General features: G+C 43.5%; 1 protein-coding gene across 9 annotated transcripts in view; it reads left to right on the plus strand.

The window, feature by feature from the left end:
• The window catches only part of ADGRB3 (adhesion G protein-coupled receptor B3), a 668,379-nt gene extending 666,779 nt beyond the window's left edge, over positions 1-1,600 (plus strand). For 8 of the 9 annotated variants that reach the window (XM_053286709.1, XM_053286712.1, XM_053286708.1 and 5 more), the window contains one exon: positions 775-1,600. In XM_053286709.1, the coding sequence (XP_053142684.1) occupies positions 775-853 (79 nt within the window). In that variant the 3' untranslated portion in view covers positions 854-1,600. Of the gene's footprint in view, positions 1-772 lie in introns of all 9 variants that reach the window. The other variant, XM_053286711.1, reaches the window with a different exon arrangement.
• The last annotated feature ends 15,340 nt before the right edge of the window (positions 1,601-16,940 follow it).

Here is a 16,940-nt window from a genome sequence, read left to right on the forward strand (position 1 = left end):
CCAATAACCGTTGGTCAGCCACCAAGAATGCTGCCTCCTTCTATGTATCCTCATGGTATGTCTTTGGCACACAGATACGATGATTGACAGTGTCCTTGATGAATCTTGGGTTTTTGAAAGGAAGAAAATGATCTCTCAAATATACAGGGTCTGAGATGTTGAGGACTTTATATGTTAAAAACTAGCTGTGTTTCTAATCTGAGTTGAATCTTATTCCAAGAGATGTAGGTACATTCAGCCTTGGATGCCGGAATATACTCTTTACATTTTTTGCTTTCAATGGGCAGCACTTACATTGGTTGTGACAAGTCTTTAAATCCTCCTATTTATAAGTGGAGATAAAAGCCTTTTCTTGCAGGGCCCACTGTTAACCCAAACACAGTCGCAATCTGAATTTATATCCAGGCTGTGAGCCCTGTAGTTTATACCATTAAGTTAGTAGGAAATGCTCTATCATGCCTCGCCAGTTTCCACTTTCATTTCTAGGAAATTGCAACAAAATATACAGCTGCCAGTGATGGTCAGTAGCTCTTGGCACACTCTGTTCCAAGCCAGCTACTGGGAGTTGTGTTGGCAGTTCTGTTGGCAAGGCTTCCAATGAACGGATTTGCCTGTAGAAAGGGATGAGAAGGTGGACTCTGAATATCAGCCAGTTGGCTTCCATCAAAGCCATCTTATCTCTTTGACATGTGTTTTTCATGTGCTTTGTCATATGATCCAAACTGCAAACAGGAAGTTTAATGTTGTCTTCTTTTTTCCTCCTCACTTTCACAGGAAAACCCAACAGCAGCCAACAAGGCTACCTGGGACAGTTTCAAAAACACAAGTGAATACCAACATTATACCACAATAAATGTATTAGATACAGAGGCAAAAGATGCTTTAGAACTAAGACCAGCAGAATGGGAGAAGTGTCTGAACTTGCCTCTAGATGTACAAGAAGGCGATTTTCAAACAGAAGTTTAACGAAAGGCGAAATAAACTGCAGCGAAAGCAAAACCTAGAACCATTTCATTTGCACTGACGCTCAAGAGACTTGGGATTCCTGACCCGCCTGTCTGAACATTGTGGCTAACGCGTGTCAGGACCTTCGTGTGCCAAATGTCAGTGGTTTCTTTTCGTACGATATATTCCCACTAGCCAAACTAGTGGAGAGCCCAGGTGTACAATTCTTACCATCGTGTCTTGTAAGTACCCGTGGAATGGATTTGTAAGGTAAATCTTTATAGATAAACCTCAAGCAACGGTTCATGTTGTAACAGCTTCATTTGGTTTAGTTTTCAAAAAACTTCACCATGAAGCACAATGTATATATTTATGCAGTTTTTAAAGTTTATAACAGTCTGTTTGGCCATTACTACACTTTTTACTTTATAATATAAAAAAGCAAAGTTTTGTCGTCATTAAATGAATGTCTGTTGAGCTACATTCTTCATTGCTTTAAATGCAATAAAGTAATAATCTCACTTTTATATGAATAATATATTTCACATCTTTATTATTGCAGTTTTCTCTGGAAGGCTCAAGAGGAGCTTTTCCTGCTGCAGCTGTGTATAAAATATTTAAAATGTTGTATGGTGTAAATAAACTTTTGTCTACATATCGGTATTTTCAGTGCATTTTATTTTGGATTTGTTGATCTGAAATTTGCATATTTATAAACCTTTCTTTTAAAACACACAAGCTGAAAATGTATTCAGAATTTTAATAGCATACTGTTATTATTCCTTTGAGACTAATGATTTCTCAAATGTAATAATAGGCTTGCATAGCTGTTCTATTTTTTATACTCTATGGAGGCAACATACAATGTAAATTGGCCTTGCTACATTATTTCTATTTTATGTAAGTCTTACACTTTTCCATCTTGCTGCAGAAAGACAATTTTAGACAAAACACACAAGTGTTCATGCACGGGCCTTGAGAGAAATGTTCCTTTTACTGCTGCCATGACACAATTTTGTGGCAACTGCTTCCCGCTTTTACATAACCAACGACTATTTATGACTTCCTTCAGGACTGAAGTGCATAGTTTTACTCTTGGCAACAGCAACAACAAAGAAATGAACATGTCTCATAAAAATGTCTTCATTGTGTGGCTATCTGCCCAAGCCAAGAGCAAAACACCTCTTAGACAGAATTAAGATTTTTACTCAATATTTTGTATTATGAATTCAATTTTGTAATATGTAAAGAAGGCAGTACTAAATAAATGTATTGTCTAACCTGCCTGTGTGGTACAATTAAAAAACAGTGATACAATGTGTGGGAAAGCTGACCCTAAAGTAGAGTCTCTTGCCCAATCATATACCTGAAAGGTCTGTCAGTTTGACATTATTAAAGCTGGGAATGGCTTGCCTGAGTAATTATCAATTGAGAGCAGTTTGACCTTCTGTCCTGACTTTCATTTATTTTCAGAATCGCTGTCCCACATTTTCAGGTCAAAGAAAAGATCTGACTCATGTATACTTCTGTGCTTCCTGAATAGCACTATATTTTGAAGTTCGGTGCTGGGACCTCTTCCGTTTGTTCAGTATCTTTGAGTAGCACTTACTAACAGATGGGTCCTCCAATCCTACTGATTACTATAGTGGTTATCAATGCAGAGTGGCTTCCCCATATGAAGTGCCATCATCTGCTTGACAAGTATGCAAAACAGTTCTGCTTAATAGGGATGTGCGAAACGTTTCGGGTACAGAATGATCTGTACCCAAAACAGCCAATTTTGGGTGATTTGGATCCGAACCGAATCACCCCCGAAGGACACCGAAAAATTTCGGATACAAAACGAATCACCCCTGTTTCGGATCCGAAATATTCGGATGTTTTGGACCTCCATTTTTGGCCAATAAATGCCTTCTCCCCCCACCTCCATTTTGAGCAATGACGTCTATTTGAATTTCCCGCCTTTTTGCCTCCTATTGACTTCAATGCAAAAAGGTCTGATGTGACGTCTGCTCGAATTTCCGGTCCCAGGGGCAAAATAGTGGGGTGGAGTGGTAGTGCCTAATGGGTGGAGGCTACCACCCCAATTGCAGAGGGATTGGGCAAAGGGCTGATTTTTGGTGAATTTTTGAAGTTTTAGTGTCTTTGGGGCAGATTGGGGGCATAACGTGGGATCTGGGCCAAAAGAGTGGGGTGGGGTGGTAGTGCCTAATGGGTGGAGGCTACCACCCCAATTGCAGAGGGATTGGGCAAAGGGCTGATTTTTGGTGAATTTTTGAAGTTTTAGTGTCTTTGGGGCAGATTGAGGGCATAACGTGGGATCTGGGCCAAAAGAGTGGGGTGGGGTGGTAGTGCCTAATGGGTGGAGGCTACCACCCCAATTGCACAGTGATTGGGCAGAGGGCTGCTTTTTGGTGAATTGTTGAAGTTTACGCATCTTTAAGGTTTTCCCCCATTAGGTATAATAGAGGGTGTATCGCTTCACATCAGGGGGAAAGGGGTGGCCTAGAGAGGTGTGGGGTTGGTGGTAGTGCTGGGTAGAGGCAAGGAAGCTACCTGAATTTTTTCAAAGGATTTGGGCAGAGGGCTGATTTTTGGTGAATTGTTTAAGTTTACGCGTCTTTAAGGTTTTTCCTCATAAGGTATAATGGAGCTTTCAGCAGCCCCATAAGTGCACTTGGGGGGGGTGCTGGGGTGGCCCATAACGAGTGGTGGTGTAGTGCACGTAGGGTGCCAACCACCCCCATGGGTTGCTAACCCATGGGGTACAGGGTTCTGTTGTTTCTGAGGTATTCTGAGTGTGGATTCTGTGATAGCAAACTAGAGTGGATTCATGGTGTCTCATTGAAAATCTCATTTGCTATCATAGACTCTACACTCAGAATACCTCAGAAACAACAGAACCCTGTACCCCATGGGTTAGAAACCCATGGGGGTGGTTGGCACCCTATGAGCACTACACCACCACTCGCTCTGGGCCACCCCAGCACCCCCCAAGTGCACTTATGGGGCTGCTGAAAGCTCCATTATACCTTATGAGGAAAAACCTTAAAGACTACGCGTGTAGTGCACATAGGGTGCCAACTTCAACAATTCACCAAAAATCAGCCCTCTGCCCAAATCCTTTGAAAAAATTTAGGTAGCTTCCTTGCCCCTACCCAGCACTACCACCAACCCCACACCTCTCTAGGCCACCCCTTTCCCCCTGACGTGAAGCGATACACCCTCCATTATACCTAATGGGGGGAAACCTTAAAAACGCGTAAACTTCAGAAATTCACCAAAAAGCAGCCCTCTGCCCAATCACTCTGCAATTGGGGTGGTAGCCTCCACCCATTGGGCACTACCACCCCACCCCATTCTTCTGCCCCAGATCCCACTTTCTGCCCCCAATCTGCTCCAAAGACACTAAAACTTCAAAAATTCACCAAAAATCAGCCCTCTGCTCAATCCCCCTGAAATTTGGGTGGTAGCCTCCATCCATTGGGCACTACCACCCCACCCCACTCTTTTGGCCCCAGGACCCATTTTTTAATCCTAATCGATTCGGATTCGGATCCAAATTGAATCAGGGGTGATTCGGATGGGCAATATTTGTATACAAAACAGAACGGGGGTGTTTCGGTTCGGATCCAAATCGAAACACCGAAAATCCGAATTGCACATCCCTACTGCTTAATCTACCTGCCAGACCTATATCACATATACACATTCATCTCATGATGATGGCAACAACCAGTGCTGATTTGTATGTGTAAATGAACTATGACTTGTGTATCACCTTGTGTATCTAAGGACTTGTGTATCACCTTGTATACATACAATGCTCTTCAGTGCAATCAGTGCACACTGTCAGCTGCCACTTCTCAAGCCTATAGTGACTAATCAAGTGTAGAGAACCCAAGGGATGCACATGTGTGTGGGAAACTGCCTTCATTTGAAATTCCATTAGGAACAGTTGCTACCAGACATTTGGTATATAGACTTATGCTGATGTAGCTAACCCAAAGTCAAAACTTTAGTGCCTCTGCAGTTACTAAAATGCCATGGAGGTGCATTATCCCATCATGTCCCTACACCATGATGTGCCCACCCATTTCAGTATCAGCGTGACTTGATTTTTTAAAAAATATATTATTTATTATTTTGAAAAACTTATAGCTCTCTTCTCTCCTGATCAAAACCAAAGCCACTAACAATAATGGCTGATGGGATGCACAAGGGTCACTGGAATGGAGGGTATTCGGATGCCACTGCTGTGGACATGGAAGCAGTGGCACCACTGGAAAGAATGGCAGTGTTGCTATCAGCATTACCACCATACTCCTCCCATTCACCACAATGGGAGAAACTACAATAATGTTGGAAGCATAACAGACATCCTCCCCAGCAAAAGCAGCAGCAGCAGCGTTACTTCTTTGTCCTCCCGCCCCTGTTACCCTTGTGCAGCATATCAGCCAATGAAGCTGAAACACTCAAACATTAAGTAGCCACAAAAAAGAAGCAGAAGCACAAAGAGCTTATGTTTCTTGGAACCTGGCAGTTTTCTCCACAACAAAGGCAAGCCACAGTGTTACAACTTCATAGAATTCACTCACAACACCATAAATCATGCAATCTTCATATGCTGGTTTGCTGGGTTCAGGAACTCCTAGGGGTCAGGCATGAAAGCCCTTTCATTCAGCCTTGAGAAGGATCAAAGCTACCACACTTAGCTCTTCACTAATCATTGGCTGTGCCGGCTTTCCTCCTGAAATACAATTATATTAATATATGTATCCTAGTTTAAATCATTGTTGGCCTTTAAATCATGTCTGCTTACAATACTCTCAGATATTAATTTCTCTGGCTTACTTAAATCAGAGAATAGGCTATCTTCTGGGACACACCTGTATTTACTAAAGGGGTTTTGTTCATACATTGCAATGTATCTGGGAAGGAGAGCTGGTCTTGTAGCAAGCATGAATTGTCCCCTTTGCTAAGCAGGGTCTGCCCTGGCTTGCATTTGCAAGTTCATTTTTTTATTATTTTTAACAATAGCAATATTGTCACTCATTACAAATACACACATAAAAGATGGACTTCCCGCTCACATTTCTTCGTGAATCATCAACTATAAAATTTGCCCTGGCTTGCATTTGAATGAGAGAAAGCGTGAGCCGTGTAACATATTCCTCTTAGGAGATGGGGCTGCTCTGGGAAGAGTGCATGCATGCATGCATGCATGCATGCATGCAGAAGGTTCAACGTTCCCTCCCTAGCATCTCCAAGGTAGGGCTGAGAGAGAGACGCCTGCCTGCAACCTTAGAGAAGCCACTGCCAGTCTGTGTAGACAATACTGAGCTAGATGGACCAAGGGTCTGACTCAGTATATGCCAGCTGCAAGATAAGTCAGAAGGGCAGAGAGGAAAAATATAAATGTCGTTGATTTTTTAGTGAATCGTAGTATGTACCAAATACAAATATACAGTAGCATTCACAGTTATCCATAGTGTAAAACAGGAGACCTTAGCATGGAACAGGCATGTTTAGTCGGTCATAAGTACTCTTGCTCCAGATGGACTCCTGTTCCAGTTGAAGGACAATTGTGAAGTGGATCTAACTCGAATCTCAGAAAGGAGTGAGCCAAACCAACTAAAAGGCACCCACGTATAAATTCTTTAGCTGTATAGGCAGGGCTGGCCCTACCATAAGGCAGTGGGAAGTGAGTCACTTCAGGCAGCAGACTATGGACCAGTTTTTGTGGGCAACATGGTGGTCTTACCCCAGCACATCTCCCATAAATGACTTGCAAAGGAAGGCAAAATGGGATCATACTTTTCCTCTTCCCTTCTTAATAGGAAGGAGTGGGTGTTCTTTTTTAAAAAGAAAGAAAGAAAGAAAGAAAAAGAAAGAAAGAATGTAGAATGTTATTTTAATAGAAAAAAAGAGAAAGAGGAGGGCAGAGAGGCGTGGCCAACAGCCAGACGATCATTTTACATGCCTGAATTACAGAAATGCAATGGGAAGGTGCAATTTGTGACAATCCTCCTCGCCTTCCGCAGCCCTTTGGGCCACCTGAAAATATGTCCCTGAGGATCCCAAGGCCCTTGGGGACATATTTTCAGGAGGCACAGGAAGCTGCCAAGGGAACAGGGAATGCAGAAAGTTGCCTTTCCCCGACTGTATGTGACTTTCAGGATATTGAGTGTTCCTGTACTGGCAAGGTTCCAGGACTTCCTCTGCTCCACCCACTATTCATTCCATACAATATCATCTTGTTCTGTGTATTCTTCATTGAAAATGTACGAGTATGATCCAGTCAAACTTAAATACTTTACATCCCATTAAATCAATAGGATTGAGTGCTTTATTTTGGCTGTGCTGTATCCCATATTAGCCCCTTGACCTTAGGATAGTTCTGCTTTATATCACTAGCACCTGATGCCTTCTCCATCACCTAAAAATAGTTGTTAATTAGTTCGGTTGGAATTATGTTGTGGCTGCCACTAAGATAAAATTTACTGCTGGTGGGCCACTGAGCCAATGTCATAATTACAAGTGACATAAATATGAAGCCAGCAACTTTCCTCAGCAAATTCTGTCTTTAAAACAGCCACTTCCTCATCAGATAGTCTCTGCTTTTTACAAAGATTAGTGGCTGGCGTGATGTGCATTGCTTTTGTTTTCACGAAGATGCTGGAAGATATGGGCTCTCTTTTTGGTGCCAATCATTGTCCCAGTCACGGTGGCCCTTCTTTCTACATTCCATACCTCTTGACTGCAAATACATTGGGTCATAGGTACCTGCACTCTAAGTCAAATTATCATTGTGCTTTGCTCCCAGAATCCACTGCTTTAAATCTGTCTGCTATTTGGGGCATATATTTTTTCCTAGACAATTCAACAGCTCTTGCTGTTTTTCTAGGTGCAAAATATATTTCTCTCGTCAATGTCTTAGTCATTAGGGAATCATTGGTCCGATCAATTTCCACTGCTGAAATCCTACAAAGCGGAAGCTCAGTGATATGATTTACTGTCCTATGCAGAATTGTGCTCTCGTGGATGTGCCTGTCACTCAAAGAGAAGGGCTGCTGTGACAGGCAACAAAGTCTAGAAGTGAAGGAACTGGGAATGGCAAGCTATCAAGTGTATCATTGCCTGCAGTTTGTTAAACAAAGTTTGTGTGTTCACCTTTAAAGGAGCCAAAGGTATCTGAACACTTACCAATAATACATGTTTGATGATGATGATGATGATGATGATGATGATGATTTATTTACACAGACAGACAGGTGTTATTGAGTGGTTTGTTTTATCCAGACATCGAGTCCTTCCCAAGGACCTGGGATGGCTGAATTTTATTGTCAATGTTGTTGCTGTTGTTATAGATATTGTCGCAGAATATAGGCTGTTCCCAGTAAAGCTGCTTTTTGTAATTGGCTGATGGTGATTTCTGTGGCCCCTATGGTGTTGAGGTGCTCTTCAAGGTCTTTTGGAACTGCGCCCAGGGCGCCAATTACCACTGGGATTTTTATTATTATTATTATTATTATTATTATTATTATTATTATTATTATTATTATTATTATTATATATTTACATGCTACTTTTCAACCCAAAATACACAAAGTTATTTGCATAGCAAGAGATGGTGATATAGTTCCCTGTCCCAAAGGGACTCACAGTCTTTTAGAAAATGGCCAACAGGATGTGCAGCAGTCCAGTGCTGGAACTCTCCACCCTGGGGCTGCTGCAGCCTTGTAAGGCACCCCCAATGGGGTTCAGAACAAGCAGTTGAACTACCGCAGTTATTCCCATTGTGACAAATGGGGATAACTGTGGTGGTGGTGGTGAGACTTGCACAACTGCTCCTTTTCAGTGGGCTCAGGGCTACCTTACAAGTCCACAGCAGCCCTGGCCCTGTATAGAGTATTCAGGTGCTGGAACACTGTGCATCATGTCAGCCACTAATAATAATAATCAAAATGACACAAGATAGATTCTAGCAATAGCCACTGGAAAACTGCCACCAGAATGAAAAAGGACAGTTGCTCTTCCCTGCTAAATATAAGCAAACAACCACTTGGAAGATACCTATTTGTCCACTTAACAGGGCTTATCCTCAAGGTTGTATTACAAGCTTCTGTCCCTTCCTCTACTTGGCATCTGAATATATATCTGTATCCACTATCTAATTCTATCTAGAGCTGGAGTTCTCAGCAAACATATAGATATGAGTCCACCACGAGAGGCAGCCCAATGTTGATTTGAGAGACCTAAAAAATGACAGGAGAGCTACAGAAAGAAGGAGAGATTGGCAAAAATCACCCTTCACCATTGCACATAAGCAGTGTTGTTTGGTGTGTGCAAAATTAGTCTGGCTGTCCATCAGTGTCTTGCCTAAAGCTACCTCGAACGTTCATTGCAGATAGGAGATCTGAACCAGGGACTTGATGATTCATTGGTCGGACCAAGCCCTGGAACCAAATTTGAAGGTATACCTTGGTTTCTTAAAAGAAGAGAAAACCAGAATCTTGTCAATGTGCACAAGTGTGATTTGTGAGCTGCACAATAATCTGTCTGTATTTAGCAACACTCTCTCCAGCCATTAGATAATATTCCACAATACAAGTATTTAAGCACTTAGGTACTGAATTTATTTATTTAATGTTCAGAGCGGTCCATTTTAGGATGCAATACATTTAGATTTGTGGAATAAATATTTCATGTCATTATGCTATTCTTTTCTGTTAGTTTTGTTCAGTTTCATTTCCCCCAGTTATTTTTGGTTCCAATTGTGTCAATAGAAGACCCAGGGGCTCTTCTACTGCTTGTAATGCCTCTTCCATTGAATTGGATGTGAAATTTTCAGGCTACCCTTCCAAAGAAGCAGACCTGCCTAGTTTCAGACAGATAGGGGAAAGGATCTCAGTTTTGGAAGATATTAAGAAAGAGAAACATACCACCTAACTACAACACTAAGAGCAGTGTTGTGTATGCAAAAAAAAAAAAAATTGCACACAGTTCTGAATCAATACAGCCAATGGAAATAATTGCTGTACGGTCATGCAACTGCATTTGCACCATTTTTGCACTTGCACAATAGCACTCTTTCATAACTATGCAAATGTTACATGGCAGCACACATGTAATATTGCACAGTATAATAGCCAGAGTGTCCCTTTGGGTCAGACAATTGGTTCTTCTGCAGCATTTGACTCTGTTGAGGAGGAAGAAAAATTGGCAAAGACAATCTTGTGTGTTACTGGGACAATGTAACGGCTAATTTGGAGTGGCAGGAATTTGTAGCAGGATCAGACTGATTTTCTGTAGCAGCAACATCTCCTCCTCCAAATCAAATGCTAATTCAGTAAAGCCATTGGGAGAAAGCTTAAAGGAGGAAATGCATTATATCTCAAGCCTACCTTCAGCAGAGTTTTAGTGACAGGCTTTATCCTAGTCTCCTTCTAAGAGAGGTCTTGGAAGACTTGAATTTTGTTAAAGGAGAACATTCCTGTTTTCCTGGCATTGCTCAAAATCAGAGGCGCTCTTACCCCAGGACTTCCAGGCCAAAGTCCAGGGCCCCCACAGCTCCCAATCTTGTTTAGTCTGTCCCAGGTGGTGTGGTTGCCCGGCAGAGCATGATGATGCTTAATTTGCAGAGGAGAGTTAGGTCCAGGCTCCAAAATTACCTAGGTGCTCAAGATCCTGTCTTCAGTAAAATTATATGATTACTGTATGTCTTTTGGTTGAGCTGAGGCTGTTCCAGTGAGCACTTCCACTCAGTGAGCATTCTCAATAGCTCAAATTGTGCCAAACCATCTTCTAAGCTTGCACAGACAAAAATTGGTCAAGGACTCAAGGTCTATATCTTTCAATTTTTCAAGAAAGCCCCAGAACCATGTTTTGGCAGCAGGATCTGTTTTACAGCCCTCAGATGTAGTCTGAATTCTTCTTCTGTCTTTGGAGCTCTCTCCCTAGAGAGCAAGACATGGTGTTGACATTTTAGCTGTCTCAGGGCCAAACATTCCATCATGGTGTTGACATTTTAGCTGCCTCGGGGCCAAACTAGATGCAGAGGGTGGGGGCTATCTGAATTGGGGCCATAGCAGGAAGTGGATGCTTGAGCCTTCTCTCCCTGCTGCAATCCTGGTTTAGATTGAGGAGAGCCGGTCTTGTGGTAGCAAGCATGCCTTTCCCCCCAGCTAAGCAGGGTCCACCCTGGTTGCATTTGAATGGGAGACCACATGTGAGCACTGTCAGATATTCCCCTCAGGGGATGGAGCCACTCTGGGAAGAACAGACGGTTCCAAGTTCCCTCCCTGGCATGTCCAATATAGGGCTGAGAGAGATTCCTGCCTGCAACCTTGGAGAAGCCGCTGCCAATCTGTGTAGACAATACTGAGCTAGATAGACCAATGGTCTGCCTCAGTATATGGCAGCTTCCTATGTTCCTAGACTGGGTCCCCCATGCATGCTATTTATAGGGGGGGAAAGCAAGCATGCAGGTTGAGAAACGATTAAATAGCAATAGCAATAGCACTTACATTTATATACCGCTCTATAGCCGAAGCTCTCTAAGCGGTTTACAATGATTTAGCATATTGCCCCCAACATTCTGGGTACTCATTTTACCGACCTCGGAAGGATGGAAGGCTGAGTCAACCTTGAGCCCCTGGTCAGGATCAAACTTGTAACCTTCTGGTTACAGGGCGGCAGTTTTACCACTGCACCACCAGGGGCTCTAAAGTCCCATCTAGTCTGGATTTCATTGAGAGTGCTGTGGATGATTTTCATCTTCTTCCCCCAAAGGGTCAAGTGTGTTGCTTGAGTTTGGAAATCATATCCTCTTGATTGTTTTTTAACCTCCTTACAAAAGAATGTGCACTACACCTTCTTGTCTAACTGGTGGCAAGGGCTTGTTGTTAAAGGATGCTATTTTGTCTTCTCTGATGACACTCTTCTGCACCTTGCTGTCTGTAAGGTAGTAAGTTTGCTTTGCATTCACCTGCGCACGCAATATTTCAGATTTTTCTGTGCATTAGCAGTATCTTTACATATTATCTGTTCTAATCTGCCCATTTATCAGCTTTTCAGCAAGATGTTATGGCCATAAAAAGCTGTGGCTGAGCAGAAAAGCGGAGACTAGACATTTATTCCAGAATGTTTCTTTCACTTCCCCTGAGAGACTTTTTAAAATGTACATTCTAGTTAATATAGGTTTATCATCCATGTACAGATCCAGGAAGTACAAAAACCTATTTATTTAAGCATCACTTAAGTGAACAGCTTCCCTAAGAGAAAAGGGAGAATGATTCACCATCACAGCTCATCCGCAGTTTGGAAGGAATGGAAGGAAGCACCAGCATAATTTCATTTTCGGATACCATCATCACCACTCCTAAACCCTGGAGGGGGAGAGCAGTGGTAAACATTTCCCTCATCAGAGGATAATGGTTCATAATAACCTCCAGGCTTTGGGCTCACAAATGTGTTGATTGTGGAGGCTGCACAGGAACTGGATATTAATTGAACTTGCTCAGTAGGAACAGGTGTTAATGAAGTGCTAATGAGGTATTACCATTTGCAGGGAGTTCCAGTAACGTGCTTGTTAGTGCAGGAGGAGCATTGCCTCCTAACATGTCTCCTTCCTGTTCTTCCCTTGTTCTGTCTTCATCCCACTTAGGCATACAACTACACACTGTTCAAGAAACAGCGAGAGCACTGCCGTCTCAGGCTTGACTTGAAGGTCACAGGGCTCTTTTGGCACTTCTGTAGGAGGACCAATCCAGGACAGTTTCTTAACTTTCAGCACCTCCAGTACATGAGCCACCTAATGGTGCAGTGGGGAAGTAACTTGCCTAGGGAGCAAGAGGTTTCTGGTTCAAATCCCTGCTGGTATGTTTCCCAGCCTATGGGAAACACCTATATCGGGCAGCAGAGATATAGGAAGATGCTGAAAGGCATCATCTCATACTGTGCAGGAGGAGGCAATGGTCAACCCCTCCTATATTCTACCAAAGACAACCACAGGGCTCTGTGGTCGCCAGGAGTCAACACCAACTCAAAGGCACAACTTTACCTTTACCTCCAGTAATAAAGAGGTACATAAAGAGAAGATACAGTTTAGCAGTTGGAGATGTTAGCTCATTGTTTTCACTCTGCACACTAGTGGCTGACATACCATGCAAAGGTCTGTGCATGTTGTAATGCAACATGCGAGCAGTTGCATTACAACACAAAAGTTGCACAAGTGGAGTTGCACAATAATGCAGCCATGGGAAATAATGGTTGTACGGTCACACAACTACATGTGCACAATTTTTGTAGTTGTGCAAGAGCACACTTGTGGCAACAGTGTGCACATTGTATTACAATGCACATGGAACTTTGCGCAGTATGTCAGCCAACAATTCTAAGCCATTCCACTGTGTCTGCCGGTGCAACAAAGCAGCAGCTAGGCAACCTGCCCATTGTAAATGACCGTAGTGTATAGTGATCATGTTTGTCACAGCTTCCGTACGTTTCTTCCACAGTGGCCTCAACATTTGAAATCTCCATCACATGTTCGTTCTGCAGTAGCTCTTCTAGCATCTCCAACTGGTACATGTTTGGTGAGTGGAAAGCCTACCTGTAATGAGCTTATTACTATATGAATGTCTCACCTGCATTCAGGCATAGCCTTAAACACCATTTCCTTCCAAAGAAAGGGTACATTGCTTTAATGCTAACTGCCCATGAAAATAATGGCTCAGTAGTCTTGTTTCTTGATCTCCAAGGTGAGACATTTGGAAAACAGAATCTAATTCAAGTGGGGAGGTTTTAGGTACTAAAGCTCAGAAACCTATTGCTTTTGGTGAAACTTTGAAAAGCAAATAATAATAATAACAAAAAAATAGACACTGCCTTGATAAGATGTGCACTTCCTTGCCTTGGCTACTTTCCTTTCCGCCCTGCAACCTAATATTCAACCTTGCCATGGGAAATGAGCTCACTGACTGGCTGTGCACAAATGTGCCATTTATTACATGATGCTGGATCAGAAAGGAGGCTACACTAGAGAGGAGGGCTATGATCAGGGCCAATGAGTAGGCCATTTGGCCTGGGCCTCGAGTACAAAGGGGCCCTCAAATTGAGACCATCAATATTCAAATTACATACGTCTCACTGTTTTTGTTGGTGCCTTATTTTATGTTCATAGGTTGTCTTTTTTTAAAAAAAAATTATTATGGTCTCAAAAGCTAGAAGTGGCCCAGGCCTCTCTGGAGCTCTGAGGGGACCTGACTATGACAGAGAAAGTGCCTGAGGTCACTGGAAGAAAGGAAGGGCAGTTACTGACATCTCATACCTAGGAACCCTCTACGACAGGGTTTCTCAACGTGTGGGTCCCCAGATGTTATTGGACTTCAACTCCCATAATCCCCAGCTCCAGTGGCCTTTGGCTGGGAATTATGGGAGTTGAAGTCCAATTACATCTGGGGACCCACACGTTGAGAAACCCTGCTCTACACTCAATCCAAACATCTATGTTTATTGTAGGTTTGCTTTCCCCACTTTTGTACAACTAGAGGAAAACTTCATTCGTCATAGCTGTATAGAAGAACCAGAAAATGGGGAAGGTTTTTGTACATCTGCAGCACATAGGCTTTGCATGAGGTGGGGCACATAACTGGCCTCATTTGGCCCCCCGTTTACTCAACAGACACAAGATGAGCCAAGTCTCATGATCAGTGAGACCCGGTTTGGGAAGCTCAGCAGGGAGATGAGCAGGGCAGGAGCCCTGGGCAGCCGGATCAGCCGCCCATACAATGGAGCCAGCAGGGGCTGGGGAGTTTGGGGATTGCGCGGCCCCCGGATGCGCCAGTATGCCCTGCGCAAGTGTGCAGAACATACTGGAGAGACCCCCGGAGCCTAGAGGTGGCTTTCCGCCTCCCTTCCAGGGGTCTACTCATGAGTAGCCGTGGCGCGGAGCCACAGTGCAGCTACTCACGATCGGGAAGCCTGGGTTAGCGGAGCACTCACTCCGCTAACCCGGGCTTAGGGAAGGGCTACAAAAGTGGGTGACCCGCTTTGACTCAACCGGGCTTGGCTGCGAGCCTGGTGCGTCTCACAATCAGTGGAAAGCGGGCTAAGCACCCTTAGCCTACTTTCCACTGATCGCCAGAATAGCTCCACTGTGTAGAATGTCACCAGGGCATACATCCATATGCACATAACCCCCATCTGTGTTATCCATCTTCTCCTTTTCTGTACCAGACAATGTACCTGTTACATCATGCATAATGTTGTAGATTCTGTAGGGGCACGCCTGTGAACCCCAAGGCTCATTCCTGAGCCCCAACTTGTAAAGATTCATAAATCCTGTTCAGCCCAGATAATCATGTGTGAACACACCATAATGGGATGTTTTTGAAACCACGTTTTGTTTTGTTTTTCATGGGAAGGCTTTGTCAGTGTTGGAGGGGGAGGAACTATAACCCTCCTGCTCCACTTCAGAGTGCTGCCATCCATGGCATACACAGAAATGCTCTGGAATGGTTACCAGACTTCCTTTGGATAGCTCAGTTCTTCATTGACTGATATCGACTCAATACACCTACACAAGGATATGTTTGTGAGATGAGATTGAAACAATACAAACCACATCTTCTAATTCTCGGCTAATTCTCAGGTGGCTGTTGTTTCTGATGTAATACACATAGGCAGTGGTATTACTTACACATGGACTTACACTAGCATCCCTCCACCCGTCAAAAGAGAAGAGCTTCTGAAGTTGCCTGGTAGAGAGAACCTAACAGAACAAGCCTTTCTGGTGGGATCCACTGCACAATGGCCCAGCTCTTTTTTTATGACACTTCTACCCCATTGTTCCTTTGCAAACTCAGAATGATTTACAGCCATTCCAGATACTGGCCCAGTTGAGACTTTCTTAGCTTTAACAATGCAACAGCATCCAAACCATCCTCTGGTCTAGTGCCCTCCACTCCACAATGACATTCCTGTTCTCTAGGACCACCCTTAATGCAGCTTGTCAAATTATTGTAGGACAATTCTCAGGGCCCATGTGGCAAAAACCAACAGGATATTTTACAAAGGAATTGCTACTACATATGCCAGATAATCTCTTTACTAAGAGCCAAAATCAGTTATATGCAAGAAACAGTGGCACTCTTATCCTTGGACTTTGGGGCCAACGCCCAGGCCTCCACACCCCTGGGGACCCCAAATCCTCTTCAGACTGTCCCAGGTGGTGTGGTCACTGCTGTCCTGCACTGTGTCAGGCGGCCAAGTGTGATTATGATTATTCTGTGCCAGGTACTTTAGAGATGGGGGGGGGGGAGAAATATGTGGGATAGGAATATGTTAAGTTGCATGTTGAAATGTTTCTGCGACTGCATATTTACATAAATATACCCCACGTGTTAAAAAAATACTATGTTTGTCATGGTGTGTGTGTGTGTGTGTGCGCGCGCGTGTGTGTGCGCACGCGCAGGGGTATGATGCTTAACTTGCAGCGGGAGGGTAGCCTCCAAGGCCTTTAGGTCCAAGCTCCAAAATTACCTAAGTGCACCTCTGGCAGGAATCCCAGGAGTGGAACCCCCCCCTTTTTTTGTCTATCTTAAAAAGCAACTATGAAAGGATCCATTTGAATCACAGGTGTGGCAGGAGGTGGGGTTTAGCTCTTGCTGCTTACTCCAAATCATCCCCTGAAGCTGTTATTAGCCATAGAGGGGGAAACCTATAGCTACATTCCCCACATACTAGTAGCAGCTTTGAGAACAATTTCAGTTGGGGAGGCCGCATTCAGACGAAGGTTAGAATGCCTCCCTGCCAGCACCCAAATATCATGGGCCCAGTTTTGACAACTCTGAGCAATTTTCCTCATCACAATTTTCCTCACTTACTAGATGTGACTAACCTCACCCACTTGAGTCCAATGGTTGACATCCAGACTAAGTTACTCAGTAGTACTACTCAGGAGTTACTCTGAATTTCAATAGGGCTACTCAGGT

The sequence above is a fragment of the Hemicordylus capensis genome, chromosome 1 (assembly GCF_027244095.1).
Source record: "Hemicordylus capensis ecotype Gifberg chromosome 1, rHemCap1.1.pri, whole genome shotgun sequence".
Taxonomy (NCBI): domain Eukaryota; kingdom Metazoa; phylum Chordata; class Lepidosauria; order Squamata; family Cordylidae; genus Hemicordylus; species Hemicordylus capensis.